Source organism: Osmerus eperlanus, chromosome 16, assembly GCF_963692335.1.
Source record: "Osmerus eperlanus chromosome 16, fOsmEpe2.1, whole genome shotgun sequence".
Classification (NCBI taxonomy): Eukaryota; Metazoa; Chordata; class Actinopteri; order Osmeriformes; family Osmeridae; genus Osmerus; species Osmerus eperlanus.
Genome location: NC_085033.1, coordinates 2,706,297 through 2,714,956, shown reverse-complemented (window position 1 = coordinate 2,714,956; position 8,660 = coordinate 2,706,297). Strand labels below are relative to the sequence as shown.

General features: G+C 41.5%; 2 protein-coding genes across 4 annotated transcripts in view; one reads left to right on the top strand and one right to left on the bottom strand.

The window, feature by feature from the left end:
• LOC134036303 (coiled-coil domain-containing protein 178) overlaps positions 1-8,660 on the top strand; it is a 45,655-nt gene that overhangs the window by 2,822 nt on the left and 34,173 nt on the right. The gene's annotated exons all lie outside the window — the stretch shown is intronic.
• mapre2 (microtubule-associated protein, RP/EB family, member 2) lies at positions 14-7,084 on the bottom strand. Of its 3 annotated transcripts, XM_062481184.1 has the most exons (8): positions 6,984-7,079; positions 5,171-5,456; positions 3,376-3,503; positions 2,682-2,827; positions 2,310-2,526; positions 2,042-2,184; positions 1,623-1,781; positions 14-1,378 (listed from the first exon to the last, which is right to left on the bottom strand). In XM_062481184.1, the coding sequence occupies exons 2-8, from the start codon at positions 5,290-5,292 to the stop codon at positions 1,289-1,291; spliced, it is 1,005 nt and encodes a 334-aa protein (XP_062337168.1). In that variant the 5' UTR covers positions 5,293-5,456; positions 6,984-7,079; the 3' UTR covers positions 14-1,288. The 3 variants fall into 3 exon arrangements, with proteins under 3 accessions (XP_062337168.1, XP_062337169.1, XP_062337170.1); XM_062481185.1 differs by lacking the exon at positions 5,171-5,456 and having other exon boundaries at positions 6,984-7,084; XM_062481186.1 differs by lacking the exons at positions 5,171-5,456; positions 6,984-7,079 and adding an exon at positions 3,801-4,155.

The following is an 8,660-nucleotide window of genomic DNA, read 5'->3' as shown; positions in this document are numbered from 1 at the left end:
CACTCACTTAACATACCTTTTTTATTTTTTTTTATTAAATATGTAAAAAGCAGATCAAGTTATTCACAAATAAAAATGCAAACATGCAACACGTTTTGGGGAATGCATAATGAGTGGGACATCAGAAAAACATTGTCTATTCATAGTTATTGACAGTACATGTTTACATTCCTTTTCATTTACACAATAATATATGACTTAAGCATTATGGTGCACTGCTGAGTTCAGTAATAAATGCAACATTAAGAAAGGGTATACAATGTACGCACTGGAATATAGTATGTCAAATTACTCAGTGAACTGACTCACAATTTCCCCCCCAAAATCTGTGGATGAAATAATGTTGAGATCTGAAATGGTGGTACCTGACTGTCCATTTACTGATGAAACTTAAGTTAAAAACATCCATTGTGGTTCAGACTAGTCTACACTAAAATGTTCTCTTGCCTATGCCAATATTGATGCCAAACAGAGGCAACCTCTGTCACTGAAGCACCTAGCCAGCTGCAAATGAGACTTGTTGCGTACACCGATTATCAAAATGTCTTTTGAAGATAGTCACAGTCATTACTGATTACACTACTACCATTCATTCATAGTTTACTGACTGTCTCCCTTCCCAAAGAGACAATACAAAATAGACTATTCCTAAGTCTAAATAAATATTGTTCTTCAATTCATGACTAAGAGTGTGAATTGTTGAGGGTCTATGGACAGAAAGCATGTCCATTCCAGAATCACGTGTCAGTGCAAAACATGGGAGATTAAATAGGAGCTACTACTGGCCCTTAAGGGCTTTGCTTATTGCATTATCTTGATTAATATGGAGGATATGTAAAGATTTATAAAAAGTATAACTTTTTATAACACAAACAATAGAGGGGACAGAGGCTGGCAACTAAACATGCTGACAGATATAACACTACCGGTCCGATCTTCAGAATGTCAGGATTCAATCTAGGATTTGAATGACTTCCTTTCAACCAAACAGTCCTTGGAAACTTCTGTGATGGTCTGAGCTTGTCTGCTGATGGAGGTAATAACAGCAACCGTCCACAGCATTTCACCGACAGTCACAAAAACACAGCATGTTTAACGGAGGGATTAAAAACAAACAAGGGTGCTTCTTTTGAGGTTGCTCCATGTGCTCAGTCTTCAAGAGAACAAAAAAGAAAACCATGAGGAGAAAAAAAAAAAAAAAAAAAAACGAACTTAAAATTCAAAAATTAAAATCCTGTAACAGTTCTCATGAAACAAAAGGGCATGTTGTTGTGGCAGAGGAGGATGGTCAGTATTCGTCCTGCTGATCATCTGGTACCTCCTCTTCCTGAACCAGGACTTCCTCTCCATCCCCTTCTCCCAGCTCGGCTGCTCCTTCCTGTGTGGGGCACAAACAGAATCCTGTCAATATCCCACACACTCCACTCCAAAAACACCAGGTCAATCATTGTTAAATAATTAAATACAAATCAGGAAGGAGAGCTTTATTTTTTAACACTACTGTTTTACTGATCGAGGCACTCTCAGATTGTTCTGCTCTGGCAACAACAAAAAGCCAGAGGCATTATCATGGGGTGCAAGTGTTCGATCGTGTCAGATTGCTCCACTGTCAGCCAACTGACCTGGTCGTCTGCAGAGTACAGGACCTCCATTAGCCGCTCCACAAACTGAGCACTCTCCTCGCCCTGGTCCTGACACAGCAGTTCCACCTCGCGCAGCTTGCCAAAGTAAAAGTCCCGCTCTTTCTCCATCCCCTCCAGTGCAAGTTTCAAAGTGTTCACCTGCACACGGAAGGGAGAGTTAGGCGAGAGACATTCGAAACACTGAAGGTGGCACTGATCTCCTGTCACCTGCTTGTTTGGATCCTTCCCATTTGTTGGGGTTTTAAAGCTGATATATTCAAGTTAAGGATTAGGGAATCGTGGTTGAATTTACTTTGTGGTTCAGTTACACTGAAACATTTCATTAACTGTATTTGAAGTAAAAAAAATATGCTAATGAAATCCATTAAATGTAAACCAAGTCTGTTGTAGAGTCGTACCTGGTCGTTGAGCTGTAGAACCTGGACTTCCAGTTCCTTCTCTCCTTTGGCAGGAGCTGATGGTGCAGGGATCTTTTTGGCTGAAGAGGGTCTGGATGATGGCGTCATGGTCTTGGGGGTAGTAGCACTTGCCCGGGTTGCTCCTAGAACACAGAAACATGTCAGGTTTATAACACAGTTACACAATCCACGTGAATGCGCTGAATGGTTTCCATCAGACAGAAGGGTCAGGTATGGGTTGTTCAGTTGGCATCAGTCGTTCAGTCACCTGCAGTAGGGGAGCTGGCTGCATGGTGGGACTTCTTTGGCAGGTTGAAGATTTGTTCTCCAGGGTCAGGGGGAGGGATGGCATCCTGGCCCTGCCTTGCCTGGACTGGGTCGTACTCCTTGCCGTCGTAGTTTGCATCAAAGAACTTCTTGAACCACTGGATGAAATCAAGGTTGTCCTGAAATCTTCCCTTAACCAGCTTCTCCACAGGAATAATCTGGGTTGTTGGAAAGGGAGGGGGGATATCAAGAACAAGAAATTGGGACACACTGCATCCATATTCCCATAGGTTTAGACTGGTGTGTACTGTAAAATACTGTACATGCTTTAGTGACGTGAAGGAGAGGGAACTTGAATGAACTGCAGACTCACCTTGTCCACATTCATCCTCTTGAAGGAGGCCTGGAGCACCTTGAAGTTGTGAATGTACTCATGTTCTAGTTTAGCCTGGAACTTGACCTTCTTAAGACTGATGCAGCCAGGAAAGAGTAAATCCATAAACTGGCAATAGGCCGCTCCTAGAAGACAACATTTGCTCAAAGTTACAGGCTCTCAGATGGAATAAATAAGTATATTTGTCAAAACCTTATTTACATTTGGTAACAATATTTAGCTACAGGCAGAAAATTACGTTTTGTACAACACTAAGACGATTTTAGTGCCACAAACCTTCAGGACTCTTGCACCAAATAAAAAAAATATGTTTCAATGAATTTTCACATTTTTCTCCTAATGAGCATGCATAACAGACTAACAAACTACACAGCAGATAAGTGATCAGCTTTACACTAGATTTAGTGCACCTTGAGAAATGACTGTATGTGGTTCAGCACAGATTGGATTACTTGAAGAGGGATGGTAGGCAGCAGGTCTTATTTATAGAAGCCATCTTCTCTGTGAAAGCCTAGGTGAATACGTCTCGCAGCTCTCTGTGCTCACTACAGGGTTATTCCCATTTCAGGGTTAAACCACTGAACAGCAGAGTGGCCTGCACATTTCCCTCCTGTCCAGTGCCCTGGCTAGATGGCCAGGAGGGGAATGATGTGCTTGGTCAGTCGGTTCCTACCTGAGGAGAGCTGCTCCACTTTAGTGTAGTTTAGGCAGAGGATGTCATTAACCCAGGCAGTGATATCATGCCTGCTCATCGTCTCCTGGGTTATTGAGGTAGAGTATACGTTGACCGCCATCCCCCAACTGCAAAAGACAAATGCCACAACTCAGATATACAAACCGCACATTTTATACACTCTTTAAAAAGGAAGAAAAACAAGTAGCTGATGACCCCTTTGGACTGGCTGCAGTTATGTGATAAAGCCTTATTTTGTTGACCTCAAGATAACATCCTAAATATTTGGGAATCACTAAGCAATAGCTAGTTGCCTCAGACCTAGTTGATGCAGTAAAAAGAGCTCCAGTAGACAACATGCCTCTTCACGAGGGCAACCATTGGTTTGTTGGAATAGCTGCAGCAAGCCTATGCTACAAACTGACCTTGAGTAGTAATTCAATTCTCTCAATCCAATTGCTTTAGATTGCTGAGTTAAAGATGATTTTCATTCCAGCATAGGTCATTTCCACCTCCCCATTACACAAGTTGCATTAAAATCCATTTGGTCGTATTAGGCTCTGGCAACATAGCAAAGCTTTGTGGAAAATCTGTAACTGTACATACATTTGAATTATTGAGTACTATCAGGAGAACACTTCAAAAAGGGACCAGCAGAAACATCACATGTAGCTGAATGCATGTATAGTTGAATGCAAAGTTGCATTGACTGATAGTGACAAGCAGGCTGAAATTACAAGCTATTAGCCTATTCTTAATCTTGGAATCTTATATATTGGCTAAACTGGCAATTTAGGAAGTTAAATTGAATTATCAGGGGCACTGGCAAATAAAGAAAGCCAATTATAACAGATACATAATATTGCATGAGCCAAATGTCCAATGGTGAAAAAGCTAGCTATATGTTATTTTGTAAACCTACAAAGGACTGTCCTTCTAAGCAAACATTAAAGCCATAATGAGCTTAGTTATCACTGCCCCTGATGAGAACTGAACGACGGACTATGCATTTCCAATAGACTGCATTGTTATGGTAACCGTTAGTAGTATGATTATATCAGGTTTAAATCATGCGATTCCCAACACACAGCAAAAACAGTGTGGGCTGTTTTAAAATGTTATCTCCCAATATTGCGCATTGATGCAGGAGTTGCTCCATTTCAGGGGGCTGAAAACTGAGACGGTCGCTCGCATGTCAACAAAAGCGGATGTACTGGCGAGCTTTGTTAGCAACGGGGAGTTGTTAGCCATGACTTACCCAAAGATAAACAACCACTGATTGTTGGTATAGTCAAAACCTAACGTCAACCGTTGTCAATGCATTAGAAACATTTCTGTAAATACCTAGTAAGCCTGTAATACAGTCTGGTTTACAGAATACGGCATGTCTGTTGAGAATATTCTAGTAATGCCGACTGACCGAATTCGTGTGCCATTTTTGACAATCAAGAAATCTTGCACTTTAGCTCAAACCAGTCACAATCATACCATACAAGTTGCATGGCAAACAATGGTATTACTTTTCAGATAACATTTAATGAAATCGCTCTCACGGATTGCTAACTTGCAGGGGCCTTGGACGTTTTTCGCCATGCATAGATCAATAAACGGCGTAGTAGTAGGTTTATGAAAAACATATCAAGATATAAAGCAATGAACCAATAGATTATAACATAAACCAATTGTTTGAGTGTCAAACAAAAAATGGAAACCATCAACCATATTCCAGGTTTTGCAATTCCAGCTTGAAGCTTTGTAATGAAGCCACGCCAAATGCGACATTACACTGATTTACCTGTAGGCGCGCTCTCCTCTCACTGTATTTTTCCTGTAAGGAATAACATTGGATCCGTTGTCCGGGATGATGTCGTTGTTATTTTCTCCATTTGGGGAAAGTGCTTGGGTGGGACCAGGCATTGGGTCTCTAAAATATTGAACAGATTTTCTGTTCGCTCTGATTGAAAGGACGATGCTTGGAAAGTGCCGCACCTCGGGCTCGCTCTGTCTTTGCAAATCTCCGTCTAGTGACGTCGCTGCACCCTACCCACGTGACTGATGGGGGTGGCTGGTTGCTCTCCTTCCTTTGACAGGGGATAGCGAACTCCATTTAAAAAAGAAAAATGGGATTTTGCACTAACACACCAAATGCAGACGCACATAGCTGGGGCTTCATTCATCTGCATCCCTACTCAAGGAATGGCATTTCGCTAAAGTGCATGGATGTCTGGAATGCAGGCTAATCTATCTGTGCCAAAGTGTTGCCAAGGGCCAATAAGCACACCATAATGTAGCCAATGCGAGACTAAGACCCACGTTCATGCAACGAGTTCACACAGCCCTTCTGAACTTCAGAAATCATTGTATAGTGATGTATATATAGTGAAATATATTGATGACCAATTGACCATACCCACAATTAATGTTTACCCTCCTTCCGCAGAGGGAGTGACTAATTAGGAGTCAACATCAACAGACCAAAGGTGCATTTGCACTTCACCTGCTCTAATGTCACTCCTATCCTTATGGCCTATAACGCTCAGAACCACTGTGGCCTTCTGCACATCTGCAGTCGTATTTTAGTCGGGACAGTGGACATGGGTCACAATACATGCACATATAGTTCTCCTTATTTTAGAAAAGGCAGCTAACCTCTAGCTTCATTCTTGCATCGACAAACTGAAGCATTAGTACACCGTTTCATATAGGGGTTGTTGCTGTTCCTTGAATTGAAGATTGAGACGGTCTAGAACGGTTGAATGAATAAGGAAGTTATCTTGTGGATGATGAGGCTTGCTTTACAGTTTGGACATAAATATAGGCTATTGTATTAGCCTTGTACAAGATCCCTGGGTTTACCAATCCTCGTGTAGAATATCTACACATCTAGCGCTTCTAAGAAGAATATAATTTCTAGTTTAATTGCCAACCATTTTCGCCAACACACTAGGTACACTTGTTTTATCAATTTCAACTAGGCGGTAATGGCCAAGTGAAAGTGTTTACAAACTTTCTAAATTTGTGAGCACTGACCACTGGCCCCATCCACGTGCATTTGTGTTTACGCTTAAAGGAGACATACGGCAGGTTGGCCATCGCTTTAAAATAGGGATCCGCGGCTAAAACATCAACATTTCATTCTAGGTGGTCCGTTGCGCTCCGCGCTGAGGCCCGGGCATTCTAAACGCTTCTCATCTGATCTACAACGATTTCTTTACTACGGTTAGTTCACTTCAACAGAAGCCACAGAAAAGACACACCAAATTAGGTTGTATGAAATTAATTCACTAGTGCTTAAGCTGTATCAACAAGCGAATAGTCAAACATGTGTATCGAAGTGTTAGCTTGCTAGAAACACAAACCAAATCAAGGAAGGCGCCTTGGCAAGACGTTTAGCAGCAGTGGCATACGGGATGGACCAACTAGCTAGCAAGCTAGCTTGCTGTAATGACGAGCCCACTTGACAGAAACTGTAGCCAACATATTTACTCCATTAAATCGAGAAAACACAGACGACAATAAATGAGCGCACAGTCCAAATGTTGCACAAGAATGTTTTGCACAAATGTCATGGGGTTATTCACACATTGCAACCATTGGTTTTGACTTACCACTGAACTCGGATCACAGGTTACGCGTATGGTGTTAAATCTGCTATTTTCCTGAGTCACCCCACCCTCTTTCCACTCATTGTACAAGCCGATGACGCTAAAAACGCACACATGTTTCATTCGACAAGAAGCCAGCACCGTTTAAGCTGATTGGTTTAGTTGTGGCATCTGCTGCGATATTGACCAGTCATGACTTGATGCGTTGCTCATTGACTACAGCTGTCAACTACTACTGCACACACTTGTCACTCTGTCCTCTTTACAACCAGTAATACATAGGCCTACATCTTACAAATAATTGTTATGTCCCTGAGAGAAACCGAACATTTACGTGAGCTTTAGCATCTCAACACGAAAAATAGCCTTTTTGAAAGATTGTGTTGTTAAACAATCTTTGTCAGTGATTTACAAAAAACATCTAGGCATGGGTACCTAAGGCCTGGGCCTTAAACATCCGAAAATTCCCCCCAAATGTTTTGGGTGCGTATTAAGAAAGGAAACGTGTGGGCAATGTTACATACTGGCTTAAGATGTGAAATTGTGTATGTCCAAAGGGCATATTTCACCATTCTACATTGACTGGTCAGCAGCTGATTTAGCTCCTTCATTGCACACTATATGGTCAAGTGAGCAGCAACGAGCTGTATTGCAAACCTCTACCGGTTCTGAATAAAACACAGAATCATGGAGACCTGTGCCAAATAGGCCTTAGGGATTATTCCAGTCTAAGGCCAAATATTATTTTCAGTTGTTTGGATCAGATGAATAAATTAATAAAATGTATTGTGCATATGTGTGATCTAAATAAATACAATCTAGCAAGGAAAGCTACTTGTTTTGTACTGCAGCCACTGGAGTCAAGATGACTTTACTGAAATAAATAGCAGGACTCCTAGAATAGAATAGAATGAATGTGTGGTAGCCTAGTGACGGACAGACCACTGGTGTCGGCCAACACCCCGATTGTTTTGATCCATGTTTAACACCAGGGGGCAGTCAAACATTTGATCAAGTACAAAGACAATTGAGTGTAGCATGTTGCGCATGGGTGGATACTATAATGCTAATGACAGGAGAAAACAGTGCAGCACATTGAACGTAATGGAAGCGTCCTAAGAATTGTGTAGGGATTATATACAGTACATGCAAGACCATTTTCTTAATGTATTGTTCATCCTTCATCAGCCTCCTCACAATTCTTTCCTCAGTTTTAGTTCTTTCTATGGGTTTTTTCTATGGGTTTTTGGGGGCAAAGAGTTAGCAAAGTACAGTCTTCTGAACAGAAAACAGCTTGGATGTAAAGACTTGCAACCTTGTTTGGACGTGGCACACTAGGGACAACTGGGCATATGATTTCTAAAAACAGACTTTAATATCTTCTCTGGTAGCTTTCAATGTATCAGGAGCTGTGTGCTTGCTGATTGGACACATTCATAGTGTACAGCAGGCCAGTTGAAACGCATTGTATCCGCGGTTAGATCATGGGTGTGTTGGTCTGATATTAGTTCAATGCTTTGTGCATTTCCGGAGATAGCAGGGTATCTGTTGGGTATAAAGAATAGTCTCAGAGAAGTGAACAGTGAATTTACTTAATTAATGAATTTACTTTAATATAAATCTAGTGCAGTAGACCAGTAAGTGTGCATTACAAGGGTGGTAGAAGGACAGTAGGATCCT

Excerpts from the sequence above, each read along its gene's own strand:
- mapre2 (XM_062481184.1), bottom strand. The coding sequence starts at position 5,292 with ATGCCTGGTCCCACCCAAGCACTTTCCCCAAATGGAGAAAATAACAAC. Across the intron at positions 3,504-5,170 it reads AGAGGAGAGCGCGCCTACAG|TTGGGGGATGGCGGTCAACG; the intron begins GTAAATCAGTGT and ends TGTCTTTTGCAG. Across the intron at positions 2,527-2,681 it reads AGAGGATGAATGTGGACAAG|ATTATTCCTGTGGAGAAGCT; the intron begins GTGAGTCTGCAG and ends CCAACAACCCAG.